General features: G+C 35.9%; 1 protein-coding gene across 4 annotated transcripts; it reads left to right on the forward strand.

Moving 5' to 3' along the window:
• Window positions 1-405: 405 nt before the first annotated feature.
• LOC108108548 (protein I'm not dead yet) lies at window positions 406-16,095 on the forward strand. 4 transcript variants are annotated; one of them, XM_017216622.2, is made up of 9 exons: window positions 406-584; window positions 12,988-13,025; window positions 13,316-13,442; window positions 13,505-13,621; window positions 13,689-13,837; window positions 13,902-14,090; window positions 14,260-14,718; window positions 14,790-15,168; window positions 15,232-16,095. In XM_017216622.2, the coding sequence occupies exons 1-9, from the start codon at window positions 561-563 to the stop codon at window positions 15,520-15,522; spliced, it is 1,773 nt and encodes a 590-aa protein (XP_017072111.1). In that variant the 5' UTR covers window positions 406-560; the 3' UTR covers window positions 15,523-16,095. The 4 variants fall into 4 exon arrangements, with proteins under 4 accessions (XP_017072111.1, XP_017072112.1, XP_017072113.1 ...); XM_017216623.2 differs by lacking the exon at window positions 406-584 and adding an exon at window positions 5,397-5,542; XM_017216624.2 differs by lacking the exon at window positions 406-584 and adding an exon at window positions 12,838-12,876.
• Window positions 16,096-16,750: the final 655 nt, after the last annotated feature.

A 16,750-nucleotide genomic window follows, 5' to 3' on the forward strand; every position in this document is an offset into this window, starting at 1 on the left:
ACCTAATCTTGAAATGGTATTTAAAACAGTGATATAACGATACGAATTAATGCGAGATAATCTCTCATTGCCTATGTTAAGCTATTCTATACACAAAATTCATCCAATAGGTAATCGACTTTCATTTAACGATATTAATATTTTTTTTTTAAAAATTAAGGACATTTTTTAAAATTATTAATCGATTGATAAAACGGGGTTCTACTGTATAAACTTCGTTCTCTCTCGATGAGTAACCGCTAATATTTAACCGCTCGCCGGCGCTCTATCTCTCTCGCTCGGCCCACAGACAACTTATTCGACTTATCAGATATTTTCTTTTGTCCAGGGCTTAATAGAGAGAGAGAGGAGAACGCGAAAGAAAATCGTTTGGGTTTTGGTAGCATTCGCAAATTAGTCGTCGAACGTTAAGCAACATATTCATAAAAAGTTGTCTAGCAATCGAATAAATAGATGTTTTTCGTCGCGCTGGTACGAAGTATGAAATAATCGCTCTGCGTGTGTGCTACCAAAGAAACCGATTCTTTAGATATATCTAGACTATATAGTATAGATCCATCATGGCTACCGAAACAACGAAAATGGTAAGTTTGATTTAGAGCTAAAGTAATTACTTGTGATTAGTATTTCCTGCCGAGGGAATTTTGGGGATTTTGGGAACGTGGCAACATTTCCACACTTTCGGTTAATTGCTTTTCTTTGACCTTGAACCTGCTTAAATGCCGGGCAAACCTCTCAGGCTTTTAACGGCTTTTCGTAACGAACATTTAAGATTCGAATCGGATCACCCGCTAGAAACATGGTTTGACCACAAGTAGCGCGTGGCATTCGAGTTAGGTAAGCGAGTGTTATGCAAACAACATGCTAAACCAATTATCACTGTATCAGTGATAGACACTGTAGATGTTAAATTAATTATGAGATCACTCGTCTGATTGTTTTTCGGATCAACCTTACTCATCGATGGCGTGTCTTGAGATTAAAAAATATTTTCAATTCCAAAGATACTTCGTACTATATACGAGTATATAGACACTTCCAATCGCTTTGCTCTCTCATACAGCAGCTCGATTGAGTGCTTAATCTATCAAGTGTCGTCACACTGTTTACACACCCACTTAACAACCCATGACCAGTTTTTATTGTTGTTCTGGTATGATATCTCTCTTCATTTCCCTTATCTGTTATCTAACCAAAGAAGCGCATTTTTGTGCCAAATCTTCGGAAATGACGCTGTCTTCTGCCCTCTCTTTCCAACTCTCTCGTGTCTGCTTAACCACCTGACTGAAAAGTTAAATGACGACACCGAAAAATAACAATATGTACGAAATTATTCAGATTCAGCAAAATAATTACCGAGCAGCTGAAGTTTCTCAAGGCAATTAATGGAAAGGCTTAAAAGGCTTAACTGTTTTTTTTTGCGAACCCGCCCAAAAACCTTTTTTATTGAAGAGCAAATTTACACACGTGCGATAAGCTAAGCCTGGGATTTCCAGAAGCGCGAGGATTGTAAACAGACTTTATGGGACCTGGAAATTTCAGTTAAGTATTTGGACAGAAGCGAGTTGAAATGTTAAGGCAGGGGTTTTGATTCAGCTAGACCTTTAGATTGTAATCTGTTAATGTAGTTATCTTGATAGATTTTTACATAAAATACAGACTATAGAACTATAAATTATAATATGTAAGAGTGACCTTCCCTAGATTGTGCTTCCATTTACTTTATCTCGTTTGCCGTACCCCTAACTGATATCATATGTAAACAATGCTTTATTGACCAGCCGTAAATCAAGTTAATGAACTCCTTTTCGGTAATGAATAAACATAACTAGATAAAGATGATAAATTTATGAAACGTTTCAGAAACAATTGTCCACCAAATGTCAAACCCATTTTTCTGCCAAACGGGTCCAAAGATCCAATGTTTACTATACACTCGGAGTTCAAAATCCAAAACAAGGGTAATATCTGCATTTTATTTCAGAGTACTTTGCAGATATTTTTAGAAACCTCAAGCACTTTGCCTCTCTGGCATTTGTTTACTCACATTTTGGCTATAATCTCCATGTTACCTTGAAGAAAATTCGTTTTGTTTTGCTTGTTGTCCCCGCCCCCTCACGTGACATGGAATGACGCAAAAGGAACAACAATTGCAGACGTAGATCTAAAAAGTTTATTTCGATATATTCGAAAATAATATACGCGTTCAATACGCTCAAAAATGTGGCTGAACTTTGCAATGGAATTAATTATCGGCGTTACCTAACATGACAAATAAAAATGAATATTATTCTCATCTCGGTTCTTAATCGATTTGCATTTTATATCATCTTTATTTATTTGATTATGCTACAAAGTGATTAAATGTGGGTCAACGCAATCTGAACCTTGATTTTCGGTTTGTTTTGCTTTGGCCAAAAAAAAGAGATAAAACAAAACAAGTTGCAAAAATCTTGAGTCAAAATTTATTGACCGGAGTGGAACTGGTTTCGCTTTAAACTCAGGGGGGTTTCCTTAGTGAGAGCCCGTCTAAAGATCTGTTCAAACTTCAACTTGCACGTTTCGTGTATAAATGGTCAAGCAATTAATGGCCTAATATGGTGGAGTGCTGCCAGGCTAAAATAAGAAAACAAACTGGATTGGAAACAGCTTTAATTCCTGAATATATTACGGGAATTCCAATAGCGAAGCAGGTACTCAATTTAGCCCTTTGTAAGTTAATTGCCAGCAAATAAGACTAATTAACAACTGTTTAAAGAACTTTTGTGTAACGTAAGTCGTAAAAGGAAAACTAAACAAACTTTTTAGAGAATTCCCTATATTGTTATATATATTTTAGTATTTGAGCATTTGCCTTAAGCATTCAACTTTACTATGATTAATTAATTCATTGCATTTCATTATCGCCTTCCGTTTGCGTTGAATTAAATTACATTTCATCTCACTCAATGCAATTAAATGATCTCACTCGAGGCATTTGCTATGAAAAGCGGTCCGCATATATATATTTTTTATGATTCATACATATATGTATATGGACATTTTCTTATTTCTACAATAAGATCAATGAAAATGCTCTGGTGTTAGCTTGGCGCCTGCCTTTGATGCAATTATCTCCTTCCTGGTGAAATTATTTAAGAGACTTTCTGGCCGGTTCTTTAAAGGTCTAAGTCTTCCTATTGATTTTCTGAGTTCCCAATGTGTTCTAGTCGAATCGTCCTTGTTCTCAATTGGATCGATCTAATCAAAAATTTATGGTCATTTTCTATCCGACTTTGAAATTTGTTCGCGTATTGATTTTAACAAAGTGTGGGTTGGTTTTGTGTGGGTCTGTAGACAGTGAAAAATATATTCAAAATGTTTTAATGTTCGTTTTTTTTACATTATCATGTCATACCTGGAAATTTCTCTTAGCTTTATAGTATTTAAAGCTTTTACTTCTTTATTTAATGTTGATATAAACTAGATAATGTAGCACAAAAATCTATACCGATTTAAAAGCTCTTTAAAATTGTTCGGTTTCTGGTTAAGATTCCTTTTCCAATTTTGTAAGTTTTTCAGCATACTTTTATGTGCATTCTTAGATATTTTAAATCAACGTTTTTTGGTTGGTAGACTTAATATAATTTTATACTTCTAATCAAAGAATGTTAACTAGATTTTTCCAGTGTTCCAGAGGTCTTGACAACACCTATTCAAATTTAATGTTAGGAACCTAAGAATAGAAGTAATTTCACCACCTTCGATGTTTCAAGAATATTAAAGTATCTAAGTGGAGTGTGCCGCGCTATCTTAACCGGTCACACTTATTTATTTTTATCAGCTTATAGGAAAACCCCCAGGGTGGAGCATGACAGATACAGATGATAGAACACTTACACGCGGCATGAACAGGAAGAGCTCCAAGTCCATTTCGGCAATCTATGACAGTGGCAGCCACTTGTCACATTCATATCTTTTGTACTTGATGTAAGCTAACTGAAATGTGAGCAGGCAAGCAGGTTTCACCTCGGGATTGCGTTGACTTGTTGAGTATTTCCAGTGGATTCTGGACCTGTTGCCGACTTTCACCCAGTGAGTCGATGTCCCTCCCCAAATGAGAAAGTTGCACTTCAATTAACCAGATTACATGGGCCGTATAAAATTGATGCTTAAACATCGTAAGGAATCATCTGAGATGATTTAAATTTATATGATTTATCATTATTGTAACCTTTAAGCTAAGGCTTGGGAACAGTACATATAAGAAATGAAAATATTAGGGTTAGGTATGATTTGGTTGGACATTTTATGGAAGTGCTTTATGTTTTCCAAAAAACGGATTGTATTCTTTTAATGTATTTTATTGCAGGTCTTTGAACTACATATTTAATATAGAGTAGACTTGCATACAGATGTATGACATATGTATGTATGTATGTATGTCAATTAATTACACTTAACTAATTACAAAACTCCAAATCATAGTTTTGGTTACATTTGCCAAGGGATTTGAAAACATTGGATACTTCCTGGTCTGCAACAGGTGTGCTAGCGCTATTAGAGTTTTCAGGTGTCGGCTGGCCAATTAGCGGTGCTGCAAGGCAAGTTGTCAAGTATGCTCTGCATTTTACAGCAGTTCCCGTTTGAACGGTCTAATGCTCCATGTTTCTATTTTTGTTTTTGTCTCTGTTTCTGGTTACTTGCTCGCATTTGTTTTCTCGGCTTGCACATGGCAACGGGTTTCTCCTCCCCTTCGTTTATATCAACACTCTCTTCTCTCTGTTTTTGTGTCTGCCATCACGTCCTCTCGATTCTATTCATTTCTATTCGTATTGTGTTTTTTCCTGTTGCTTCTCGTCTGTTGCAGTTTTTGTTTTGAGATCTCCTTCGTCTGTCTGCATTCTTTTGTCAAAAGTGGACTCGTGATAAATACCTGGTCGGGTTTGTGTCAGGAATTATAAATATGATAACGATTAAGAAACAACAGTTTTTAGTCATTTAAGGATTTCAAAAACTACTATTTTTCGTATTTCAAAAAGTTTAAATAATGTCAGAAAAACTCAAAATTTTATTGAATTATTCATTATTTGTTATTAAGCGAAAAAGTTTTAAGCCAGGCTTCTTTTCTAAAAAACTCGATTTAAAAGTCTCAGTAGATGCAATACTCTAAACATGTTAAATTACAATTCGTCACATGAAAATATTTCCTCTTTCTCATAAGAGCATTAAAGCCTTGCTTATAGTGACCGTTTGACTCACGCTGTCATCACTAGCCCCTTAACAACGTTCGAGACTCTTCTTCTCTTCTCCCGCTCTCGTGCGCTCCCACGCACACTGGCGCGAAAGACCCTACACCTACATCGCTGCACACAAACACGTCGACAACTGTCGGTTGAAGCGGCAGAGCTATCGCCAAGTAAATTCATTCGCGCATTTCACTCCGAATCGGACGAACCGGGCCGTGTTTGCTCTCCTGCTGCTCTGCTCTCGAGATCCGAGTCCCGATAAGGATTAAAAGCCAAATACAACCGAACGGTTCCTGCCGTCACAGTTTTAAAAAGTAAATAGAGTATTTATTAATATAATGGAACCGGGACAAATTCGTAAATTCCTTTCAAACCCATCGAAACGGACACCACTGAACAACCATATCGCCATGTGCGTCGTTGTCCTCTCTTTCGTTCTCTAAGCGATAAAAATACCGCGTTGCTTTTTGTGTTTATTTAAAAATTTTGGTTAGGAAGTGAACTCGAACTCGTGACGTTCGCATTTTCTCGACCAGAAAAAGAACATAAACGAAATGAAAAGAAAAAGAAAAACCCCCCGAGAAACCGTTGACCGAGTGCCAGTGTGAAGGTCTAGGCACAAAGAACCGCGAACAAGAATCTCTTGGGAGTGGGAGGCTTCTTGTAATACCAACAACGTCTCCTCTTGGTCTCCTCTCTTCGAAATGCATTTCTTCCCAATATTTACTTCGTCGCTCTTCGTTAACGTTGGGTTCTTTGTTCCAACAAGGGACCTTTTCCTGCCTTTTTGATTTCCATTGGCTGTGCTATTCTTCCCCTGTCCAAATCCACCTGAGGAAGAAGCAGAATGTCGATTTGTACAGTTAAACTTGCATAAAACGAAATTCCATTAGGATTCTTTGAATGTATTGGAATTTTAAAAAAAAAATCTTAACATTACGAAACATTAAGATCTTGTGAAAGTAAATAATTTGAAATCAAATAAAATGTAGTCGAGTTTTCCATTTCCGTAATATTTTTCATTACCGAAATGACAGATGTTTCCACTTTTAGAAGTTCTCTACTCATTTGGAAAAAATAGGGCACAAGATCTAGATGCATTTAGTGCGCTTCCTGTTCTAGATTTATTGATCAGACTTGGCTGCCTTTACTTCAAGTTTTCCAAAATATTGTTTACAATTCGATATGTTTGTTTGCCTTAGAACGTGCAAAAATTATACTGTTGCGTGGGTGAACTTGCTGTTCTTACTCTTCCCTTTCCCGAGAGAGTAATTTTCCATTTTCTCTTAATCGACAAGAATTGTTTTCAAGAGCCTTGGCAGACTGAAAGGAATGCATTGTGGTTCAATTTAATAGGAATTATTTTATAACAGACACATTAAACTAAAAATATTTATGAAGATTTTACTGGTTCTGCCATAAAAATAAGACAGTTTTCGACATGTGCCAATTATATAAATTACTAGATAAGTCATATTTAGAAACACTTTCTAATTGCAGTTCATTAGAAACAATTACTTTTGGGAATTTTCCTTTCTGTTGTATTTTAAATATTTCTGAAGTGATCATGTTATTCTATCATGATTTGCGATCAGATCATTTCTTATCATTAGAGCACACTAATCAATGGAATTTCGGACTGTCTGGCTGGCTTTCGAATTTAAATATATGAGGTGACACTGAAAATACAAAATGAACAAATCATTCCCATTGCGCAATCTTATTTATTTACTTTGTAAATATGTTCTTTCTTTAATTACCCGCTAAACCATTGAACTTAATGAGTAGCAGTACTCAGTAAGTAGCAGCTGTTTTCTTGGAATTGGGTTTCTTATTTATTGTATACTTAATCATAGCAGCTGTCATTACATAATAATTAATTTCTGTATATCTCAAGTTTCTTTATTATTGGAAACTCTTCAAAATCAAGGCTTTGTTATCTTCAATTGCGATTTCAAGGCCCAAAGCACTTGATAAGGAAGTGAAATCGAGCAGCAAATTGGATGTAAAAGCAACTTAGTAAAAATATGTATATAAAATTAGTCGGAGAGTTAGAAACCTGTTAGGCACGTTTTTAGAATTCAGTCAACAGGTAAACTTGAAAAAACATTGCACCTCTTTACCTGCAACAATTGCACTTCCCCAACATTTATTTTAAATTTATTTGTTCAGATTTTGTTTAATTTTTGTATGAGGAAAACTGTTGTTAAGGAACAAGCAACTTTTTGCTAAGCTCGGTAAATAATATATATTTTAATTAATCTAAATGTTTAACTAATTCAAACTGTTAGTGTATTATCTATAAATTTATAAATGAGGCATTAAAGTCAACTAAGGCGAAACTCGCACCTTTATTTTTGTCGGGTAACAGAGATAACGTGATTTTTGTTTCTGTTTATTAATTCACACCTAATAACCAACCTAATCAAATACCCAACTAATATATCAATGTATCGTAGAAGTTGACGTAGGAAGGGGTTTTTGTATAAAGATAAAAAGGTATCAATAGAGAGAGATGTGGTCAATGAACGTAGGGCAACATATATATTTCGCGATTAGTTTGTTTTGGTCATATCTATGGTATAAAGATATATATTGATCTACACTTTTTGACACCTTCTTTTGGCTGTGAAAAATTAAAAAAAAAGTTATATTTGTCAAACATGTTTGTGTTTCCCTCCATTTCTGTTAGTTATTTACTTTTCACAGCTGTTGCTTGGAGTGTGAGATATCATATACCCCTATCGAGTTTTTTTTATTCAGAACTGAATGAATTTTATTCCCCATTTAACTATTATTCCCCATGTCTGTGTTCCAAGAACTAATAGACAGTTAAATATGCTAATTTGGCAATCTTTTTTGTTTTGGTTTCACTTTTGTTGACAATGTCAATGTCAAGTTCAAAGTTCTATAGCCGTACCGCTGACATACTAATTGTTAGAATAATTATTTTCATTTACAGCCCGAACGAGTTGTGATTCCATTTATGGTCTACCCACAATGAATCCATGTTAGTTAATAGAATAGAAAATCAGAATATATAGTTGTTCCGATAACCAGGGTTATTTATAATTGATATGCCAAACATTGTTTGGGGAAGTTAAAGTAACGCACGAAGGTGAAAAAGTTGAATGAATTTCCAGAGATTTCATTAACTGAATTTCAATCATGCTGTGGTTACAGTGCATTAAACTCGGGAACAGTGTTAGTGAGTCAAGATCCGTCTGGTTATAATTATAAAATTATTTGACGGCTTCCGCTTGCGTTGGATAAACCACAAATTGATTCTGAAGACTTGATAGAAATAACATGAAATATGTATTGAAAAAACATAGGTTTCTCGGACAATTCTCTAGCGATAACCCGCAGCTTAACCTCATCCGAAATTCGAGAACACAATTACTTGTTGCCAAGTGCCGTGGAATATGTGAATGAACTAAAAAGAAAAGTGGAATAAAAGTCTTCAATTTCCATAATATATGCGAATGTCGTAAGGTGATTTGTCTGTATTTCGCTCGAATAATTTTAATGAGCAATCGACGAGCCTAGGTACAGTCCTACATCAACACAAACTAACTACCTTTAGTAACCTAGTTAGTCAAGTGATTCCAACTAAAAATGGTTTAATTTTAACGTTTTTATTTGCACTTTGGATCAACTTAATCGGCCTGCTTGGCTTTGCGCCTCCGATTAGGGTCTAAAGTTCTCATCTATGACTATATTTTCCTATATACTATAACAAGCACTTGAACTAGAAACTGAAATCTCTTATCAATGGTTTGACATGCCTTCTATTTTGTTCTATTATTAATGCTAGAATATTGCGTAATAGAAAAATATAATAAAAAAACTATTGTGCATATAGAAAATGTTTTTCTTTTTCTTATCAGTAATATTAAATTTATGAATTACAGTACAAAAGTTCCGATTTTTTGTAGTGCAATTTGGCTTTGGTTGTATCTTTATGGCGACTGAATTGCTAACTTGATTTCTTTTTTTAATGGACTGGTTTTTCTTATCTACAGACTGAAATGTATGGCAAAACTGTAAAAATGAAAAATTAATGCGAATGTTTTGACTAACGAAGGAGCAGCAGACGGAAATTATTTGAATATCTGCTGGCTAGCCAATGCATGAATAATTCGCAAAATGAACTGGATAAATTAGTCACATTTTAGATAAACAAAACTGAGTTTCTGTTGTTGTACAAGCTTGTTGTTTTGGCTTTCATTTGCTTAAACAAACTTCTTCCTTATCAGTTTTAAACAGAAGTGGATTTTGTGTATTTATTTTTCTTTAATTGGGTTTTTATTACAGCTTATACTTAATTTCTAGAGAGTTTGATTACCTTTTCATAAATATTATTGTTCAACCTTAAAGGCGGACAATTGCTTTATTGATTTGTTTACCGCTAAATGATTTCATTGATGTCTTAATCACTTTTCTGGAAAGTCAACTTGTTACTCATCCGAATATGGTAATTTCGTAACATAAATTTGCCATTCAACTTCCGCATTAAAGCCTTTTTAAAGTGCACTCAAGCAAAAAACTGTGCATATACGTTTTTGATATATAAGACTTTATATATAGCCTGCTTATTGATACGCTAATTTACGCAAATACGTGAGCATTTGAGGGTTAATAAATAATATTTGTGCCCCCAGCTGGGTACACTTATCCACTTGGAATGCGCCTCTCGCCATGACCCATTATTTCAATTAACTTGTAAACACTTTACTCCACTTATCGAAAACGCCCAGAGACAATGGCAACAACCACATCTACTATATCTATTCTCTATTATAGTGCACTATAGTTCTCTATCATTGAATCAGTCGAAGGCGGCGAGGGTGCCCCAAGCGCCAAAGCGCCAAACAAAAGGCATTTTGAAAATTGTTTGTAAACGGCTCATTAATTTATTTACTGCGAAACAACAATGACAATCGCCGGCAAATATTGCTTTGGTCCGTTGATGTTGGCCCTAAGAAAAGTCAATTCGATTTCGGTTCTGATTGCCTGGCCTATCAGCCTTTTCAATTATCTTAAGAGAGTTCCTTCCCCCAAAATTGAAACGAAAACAATTTCCGCGTGGGAAGTGATATTACTTACTACCATTATTAGTTGATTCCCCTTATTATTTTAGTAAGCTGTCAGAAGGTGTGCTTACACTCTACTATTATATATAATTGTGGTTTATTGGTTTCCTATTAGATCGACAGACGATACCCAATACGGATTCAATCAAGCGTAAGGTATTTTTAGAACTCCTAGGAAAGTATACTTAACAACACTATATCTATTATTTATTATATAATAAATCCCAAGCCTGTTCTTTCCTTAAAGTATCTTTATATTGTCACTCCAGACTTTTCAGAGCGGGCTGAAAAATTCCACTCCTATATTGTGATTATAGTACAAAGATGTAATACTATATAGTATTTGTATACCTAAGAAGGCGCGTGTATATATACATATAGTCAATTTTTGATTGATATTCAGGGCGTCCGCTGACGTAGATGGGCAATTCTCAATCAGATTGTTTGCCCATTGTAGGAGCATCTATATACAGAGGGGTATATATGTACATATAGATGTTCCACTTTATCAATTTCTGCCTCCATCTATCACCGTGTTGACGATCTTTCATCTCAGTCTCGCTATCGGGGGCAGAGCAACAAGTTCTATAGGTGATAGAATTCGTATATAGTATATGTCATAAAAGAGGGCGTGGCACAGAGAGAGAGAGGTTGTTACTCTATTCAGTTTTCTGAGAAACCAACTATGCTCGTGATAGAATTTAAATTAAAAAATACTGTTAATTGCCGTGTGGAAATATTTTTTAATTAACAGCTGAATTCTGACTTGCTCTCAGAGTGTAAGCTCACTAAAAATTTACTTATTATTAGCTTAGTTTATTTGAAGGGAAATAGAAATAGCATTTTGAATACCTTTCAAAAACTATTCTCGAACAATAACAATTGAAAACTACTAATAGATTTTAATGATGGCTGAGATGATATTGATGCCGGGGGCGGGCTGTCTATTTCGATACCTCACTACTAGATCTCGTGCCGCGCAGTGTGAAATTAAATGCCATCGTTCGTCGCCTATAAACAAAAGCAGATCTCCAATTACCTCTGACTGAGGCACATGAACAGTCCGTCAACAGCAAAAGCAGATTAGACAATAATACATAAAAACAAAAACAAAATAACAACAAACAAAATAACAACATCGACGAAAAATAAATAACAAGCCGCGATAAGCGCAGAAAAATGCTTCACAAAAGGCGGCAACTTGTTAAATAAGCTAATTCAGTTTATTTATTTCACATATCTGAGTCGTTAATTTCTATGATAAATATTAAAAAATTTTTGTGAGCTGATTAAATAGATTTTTTTTTATAGTTTTTATAGTCAACAAGTTAGTTATAGTTATGATATAGAAAAAGTTTAGTAAATTAGAAAACTAGAAATGTAAACAAAAATATAAAAAATTGATTCTTCTTCTAACAAATCCAACAAATGTTTCTGACAATTTTTTTAGACTTTTTGACAAGGTTAATTTTATTAATGAATGTGTAAAAATGTTTGATCACTTCTATATATCAATACTTCTTCACTTCAAAGTCTGATAGGGAATTATGTTAAAAACATTTAAACCTAAAGAAAGGTCCGACTGGTCATTATTTATGTGATATATCTATGACACGTGAGCCACCATATCTTACTGGCAATAAAATATAATTCCTGACGACATTTCACTTTGTGAGTTGTCAGTCAATGGCCTCTTTAGAGGTTGCATGCGGCACGCCACAGATCCATTTTTTAACCACACACACCATCTCTATCTGTCCCTGATGGCTTGCCCCAGGAAAGTTTACAACATTTTATGCTCATATCATTGACATTGACATTGCTGTTGTGGGTCTCTTCTATATATCTGTGTCTATAATTAGTGGGTGCCTTCTTAGAGATATATCTACAAAATAAACTACAAAAACATAGAGTCGACCGTCGACTCGTCAAAGGGTAAAATAGGGTAAGGCGGGGCCAGTCTGTTATTATATTTGTCTGGAGCTTAATGGCTTGATTGATTGTTCGTTGTAGGCCGATAAGAGGCTTCACAGGAATCAATGATTAGGACGTGCCTCCTAAACCCAGAACGTGAGGGCTAGCCTACTCACATGTGTTTTATTTTTGGTTCGGGTAACTTTTGCATAGATTACCTAACCAAAGCAGGAGAGCTGGTAGCTAGTTTGCTAATGACGCGAATTGGAATACAGGCCAATACAGGCGTCATGAATATGCGCCTACAGAGAGTGTCCACCGAGTATATAGTATAGTAAATAACACCAGCAGCACCAGACGTTGACAAATTTTTGTGGCACGACTTAGGCATATTCGTTCCGTTCCATTCTATTTCATTTCTTTTTTGCAAAAAAAGAAATTATATCACGCGCCTGATTTCCATACGCTTCTTTATTTATTTATTTTGGTTTTGGGTACGATGGTGTGTGCTCGTTTCAAATGATTTTCAATTGGTTACGTTCGGACTGGCATATATATATTGATGGATGGCATTTTAATGAAGCGTGAAACGATGACAATCGCTTGTTGGGTTCGGTTCGGGGTTCACTTTACTTTGGGTACGACGGACGACATGGCAACAAGTGGTTCGACTTCATAGAAGGGGGCTCGTTCTTCATTTCTCGAGAACCTTTAATTGATTTCATCTTTTCTGCTCTATTTGTTTATAGATCTACACGCCTCCGCCACTGGACGTCAAAATGGAAATGTAAGTATTATGAAATGTGATAGATGATTGATAGCAGGCATTATGATTTTATTTGGAATTAAAAATAAAAATTGAATTCGAAATGGTTTAATGTCTTAAATGAAATTATTCAATGATGAAAGGTTTTTTAATTGATCTTTTTCTTTGATCTTAATTTTATACAATTTAATTAAATTTGTAATTTTTAATTGAATTACCAAGTCAATCAAAATCACAAGCAATACAGATTGATCCTAGTTAGTTAAATAAAGTAATTTTTATTAATTTTGCCATATTTCTTATATCAACAGTGAAATCGGTGAACAACCCCAACCACCTGTGAAGTGCTCAAACTTCTTCTCGAACCATTGGAAGGGATTGGTGGTCTTCCTGGTCCCTCTGCTATGTCTGCCTGTAATGCTCCTGAACGAAGGCTCCGTAAGTTTAAACTGTACACAAATTCATACTTAAACTTAAACAATTTTTTGATTACTTTCCAGGAATTCCGTTGCATGTACCTGCTTATGGTAATGGCCGTGTTTTGGGTGACAGAAGTCTTGCCTCTCTATGTCACCTCTATGATTCCCATTGTGGCTTTCCCAATAATGGGTATAATGGTAAGTCTTTATCAGACAGAAACATTTTATATATTCTTAACTGATTCCATCTTTTATACCTTTTTAGAGCTCCGAAGAGACTTGTAAATTGTATTTCAAAGATACGCTTGTGATGTTCATGGGCGGCATCATGGTGGCCCTTGCTGTGGAATACTCCAATCTGCACAAGCGTCTAGCCTTGAGGGTAATCCAAATCGTGGGCTGCAGTCCCCGAAGGTATAGATACTGCACATATAAGGGGATTTTTAAGATACATATCCGGTTTTCTGCTCCCTTTTAGATTACACTTCGGCCTCATTATGGTTACCATGTTCTTGAGTATGTGGATCTCGAATGCCGCCTGCACTGCGATGATGTGTCCCATTATACAGGCTGTGCTGGAGGAGCTTCAGGCTCAGGGAGTCTGCAAGATCAACCACGAACCTCAATACCAGATCGTTGGAGGCAACAAGAAGAACAACGAGGATGAGTAAGTAACTTTTTTTAAGAGGAATATTTGAAAGTTCATTCCCATAAGAAGATTATTCAGCAACATTGTTGTTTAAAATTAATTGCGTTCTCATTTATCGTTTCGTTTTCATTATTGTTTTACATTTGTTGTTTTATATTACTAAATATTGTTTCATTTTTCTTTTTAGGCCACCATACCCCACCAAAATCACGCTTTGCTACTATCTGGGCATTGCCTATGCCTCCTCGTTGGGCGGCTGCGGAACCCTCATCGGAACTGCCACCAATCTCACCTTCAAGGGTCTCTACGATACACGTTTCGCGAACTCCACCGAAAAGTTGGACTTTCCCACTTTCATGTTCTACTCGGTGCCTTCTATGCTGGTGTACACCCTGCTGACATTCGTGTTCCTGCAGTGGCACTTCATGGGCCTATGGCGTCCCAAGAGCAAGGAGGCCCAGGAAGTCCAGAGGGGCAATGAGGGCGCCGATGTTGCCAAAAAGGTTATCGATCAGCGCTATAAGGATTTGGGCCCTATGACCATCCACGAAATTCAAGTGATGATTCTGTTCATCTTCATGGTTTTCATGTACTTCACTCGCAAGCCAGGCATCTTTACCGGCTGGGCTGATCTGCTGCCCTCACAGTGAGTAGATATTTATGTCACCTTTTCTTTACATTTTTCTTATAAAAACTTTTTACATGCATCTTTTCCAGGGATATTCGTAACTCTATGCCTACCATATTCGTCGTGATCATGTGCTTCGTCCTGCCTGCCAACTACGCCTTCCTGCGTTACTGCACAAGAAGCGGTGGCCCAGTGCCCACAGGCCCTACTCCCTCTCTAGTCACCTGGAAGTTCATCCAGACCAAGGTTCCATGGGGTCTGGTGTTTCTGTTGGGCGGTGGTTTTGCATTGGCCGCAGGCAGTATTAAGAGTGGAATGGCCAAAATGATTGGCAACGCCTTGATTGGACTAAAGGTCCTGCCCAACGCTGTGCTCCTGTTGGTGGTTATCCTGGTGGCCGTGATTCTGACGGCATTCAGCTCCAATGTGGCTATAGCCAACATTATTATTCCAGTGCTGGCCGAGATGGTTAGTTTTCAAATAGTAAATCAATTAAGAATTAAAATATAAACTAAATGCTTTCCCTTTTAGTCCCTGGCCATTGAGATTCATCCACTGTACCTGATTCTGCCTGCTGGTCTGGCCTGCAGTTTGGCCTTCCATCTGCCGGTCAGTACTCCGCCCAATGCTTTAGTAGCAGGTTACGCCAATATTAGGACAAAGGACATGGCCATCGCTGGAATTGGCCCGACCATAATTACCGTCGTTACCCTGTTCGTTTTCTGCCAAACCTGGGGACTGGTCGTCTATCCAAACCTCAATTCTTTCCCCGAGTGGGCACAAGTCTACGCCGCTGATGCCTTGGAACACAAGTCGCATTAAATAGTTAGTACATAGTGTAATGTAAAACACAGACCGTCGCAGCGATGGGAGAATCAAGAAATTTTAGGGAATTGTAAAAGAAAGTGCCTTCGTTGACAGCGAAAATTGTGAAACAATATTTAACTATACTTGCATTTCTGAATTTCGAAATGTTTTGATACGAAAACATTAACTATTGTTTAGCAAAACGTGTTGAAAAGATATGTCATACTAAATTGTTAATCAGGACTTGAGCTCCTGGTTAACGAACTCAGCTAAATAATTAAATTCAAATTAATGTTACTTAACTGTTGCATTTAGCAAAAAGATTTCAAAAATTTGGGAAATTTTGTTCTAGGGCAGCACTGGCTTGCCAATATTTTTATTAACTAGACTGAGATAACGTACATATTCATGCTTTGCAATGTGTAAAAAAAATAATATGAACAACTTACTCAATACTTGATTGCAAACCGAAATGAGCACACAAATAGCCTTAGTATAAGCTTAAATGATACTGTGTAAATTTGCAAATGATTTATGTTTTATATAGTTTGTAATAAATATCAAATAAATAAAAAGCTCAAACAATAATAATTTTTCAAGTTAATTATTCAACAATAGTTTAGTTCACTGAAATTTAAAAAGCGATTGCCGATGTGCTTTTTGAATATCGATACCTGCATAGAATTTTTAAATAGGCGACTTCGACAGTTTTACAGCCTTTGCTAAAACATAGGAATATATGAAAACCTGTTGCTGAACTAACAACAAGCTACTCCATTTGTATGCATTTTTTACTAGTGTTATCTGGTAGCTTTTTGCGTGGGTTTCTTCTTCAAGCTGTGTATGTAAAAAAAAGTTGGCCCTCACAACTTATACGCTTGAATAGTATAGAAAATTTATCATTACACAAATCATTTTCGAAACGAAATAAGCAAGCAACTACGAATTGTCCACAATTCCAGTTAAACAGTTTTTTTTATATATACAATTTAAAGTTTTGAAATTCAAAGAACCCGCCTATATACTTCCTAACAATCGATAGCCTGATAAAATCGATAGGTTCCGTGCTAGAGACGGAATATAGTGAAATTACATACATATACAGTTTTATTTCCACTGGTAAAGTCTACAAGCAACGGAAACCCTCTTGCTAAAATTAAAGAGTTTAAAATTTAAAATTTTTCATTTAAATCGACTTTGGTAAATCATATAAAGTTCGAATAATATTATTTCATTGAATTTG

The sequence above is a fragment of the Drosophila eugracilis genome, unplaced genomic scaffold, assembly GCF_018153835.1.
Source record: "Drosophila eugracilis isolate 14026-0451.02 unplaced genomic scaffold, ASM1815383v1 contig_2154, whole genome shotgun sequence".
Taxonomy (NCBI): domain Eukaryota; kingdom Metazoa; phylum Arthropoda; class Insecta; order Diptera; family Drosophilidae; genus Drosophila; species Drosophila eugracilis.

What these genes read in the sequence shown, in the direction of transcription:
- LOC108108548 (XM_017216622.2), top strand. Translation starts at nt 561, where the DNA reads ATGGCTACCGAAACAACGAAAATG. An exon ending in TCCCAATAATGGGTATAATG is followed by an intron (nt 13,622 to 13,688) that starts GTAAGTCTTTAT and finishes ATACCTTTTTAG; the next exon opens with AGCTCCGAAGAGACTTGTAA. An exon ending in AAGAAGAACAACGAGGATGA is followed by an intron (nt 14,091 to 14,259) that starts GTAAGTAACTTT and finishes TTTTCTTTTTAG; the next exon opens with GCCACCATACCCCACCAAAA.